General features: G+C 53.5%; 1 protein-coding gene across 1 annotated transcript in view; it reads right to left on the minus strand.

Annotated features, from left to right (window-relative positions):
- LOC104386044 (SH3 domain-containing protein C23A1.17-like) overlaps positions 1-1,175 on the minus strand; it is a 36,918-nt gene that overhangs the window by 35,145 nt on the left and 598 nt on the right. The window contains exon 2 of the mRNA XM_009994577.1: positions 403-502. Coding sequence (XP_009992879.1) covers positions 403-502 — 100 coding nt within the window. The remainder of the gene's footprint in view (positions 1-402; positions 503-1,175) is intronic.

Consider the following 1,175-nt stretch of genomic DNA (forward strand, 5'->3'; position numbering starts at 1 on the left):
GGGGGGAAAGGTGGGTGTTGGAGGGGAAAGTGCTCGTTGCTCCAGGGAGGGAATGTGTCTGCCCAGAGCAGCCAGAAAGGGAAGGAAACGGTGAATTTGTGTGCTTCTCTATTTTAACGTAGCAAAACCACTGGGCTGAAGATACCCTTTTGTTACTTAAGTGGCTAAGAACACTTACAAACAGTAAAGATTTGCCCATTTTAGGAATCTTATTGCTTATCATTACATTTTCTTCTGCCACGAACCCCAGAATTGCCCTTCCAGGGGCTGCTGCCTCCTGCTGCCTGCAGCCTTTCTGGGGTACCCGTGCTGTGCGGCTGAGTGTGGCACTGAAAGCCTGACAGAGTTAGTTACAGAGCTGGAAATAAAACACAGCTTGACAACATGCACCTCAACAGGAACCTGCGGAGGCCGGGGGGGCGGGACCACCCCGGGGCGTGGAGGGGGTGACGTGGGTGCTCTGCACCCCCAGGGCAACAACCCCAGGGTCACCCTCAGGAACCTGCGGGGGGGTTGAAAAAATCAGAAAAACCTTGTAAAAACTGTTCAACGTGATAAGCAGCAAAGTCACACGATCCCCTGAGCTTCCACTGAGATCATGACTGTTCATTTGTCTTGTTGCAGCATCTTGGTTTGGTTTGTTTTGGTATGAGGTTCCCAGCAGTGTTCAATGGTTGGAGTTAACAAGCACAGAGCGACAAGATGGCAATAGTTAGGGTAAGCTTTCCAGGTTCAGAATGTCAAAAAAAATCTTCCTGAATTTGATATAATTTTCCAGAGGAGCATGGGGTCATAGGACACATCCGTTTCTGACAAAACGGATTTCTCAGAATGTAAAACCTGTTCGTGCTGTCACACCCTGTGAAGGTTTGGGCCATTATTGTAGAGCTTGGATGGAATTAAAACCCGAGCAACCAAACGTTCCCTTTCCACGTGTGGCACAACCTCAGGGCAAAGCTCTGGGAGCTGCAGCAGCCCCGAGGGGCAGCCGGGCTGGGACCCCCGGCTGCGGGGCTGGCTCGGACCGTCTGAGCAAACCCCCTGGAGCCCACTCCCCGCTCTGGAAAGCAGCTCCAGCCCCTCCGCACGCAGGAGCCCCCTTAGAGGGAAGGCAGAGCCGGCTCCTGCTGCTGGTTGTGCTGGGAGCCGAGAGGACGGTGCCCCTCAACTCCCCC

Source organism: Chaetura pelagica, unplaced genomic scaffold (genome assembly GCF_000747805.2).
Source record: "Chaetura pelagica isolate M959 unplaced genomic scaffold, ChaPel_1.0 scaffold243, whole genome shotgun sequence".
Lineage (NCBI taxonomy): Eukaryota > Metazoa > Chordata > Aves > Apodiformes > Apodidae > Chaetura > Chaetura pelagica.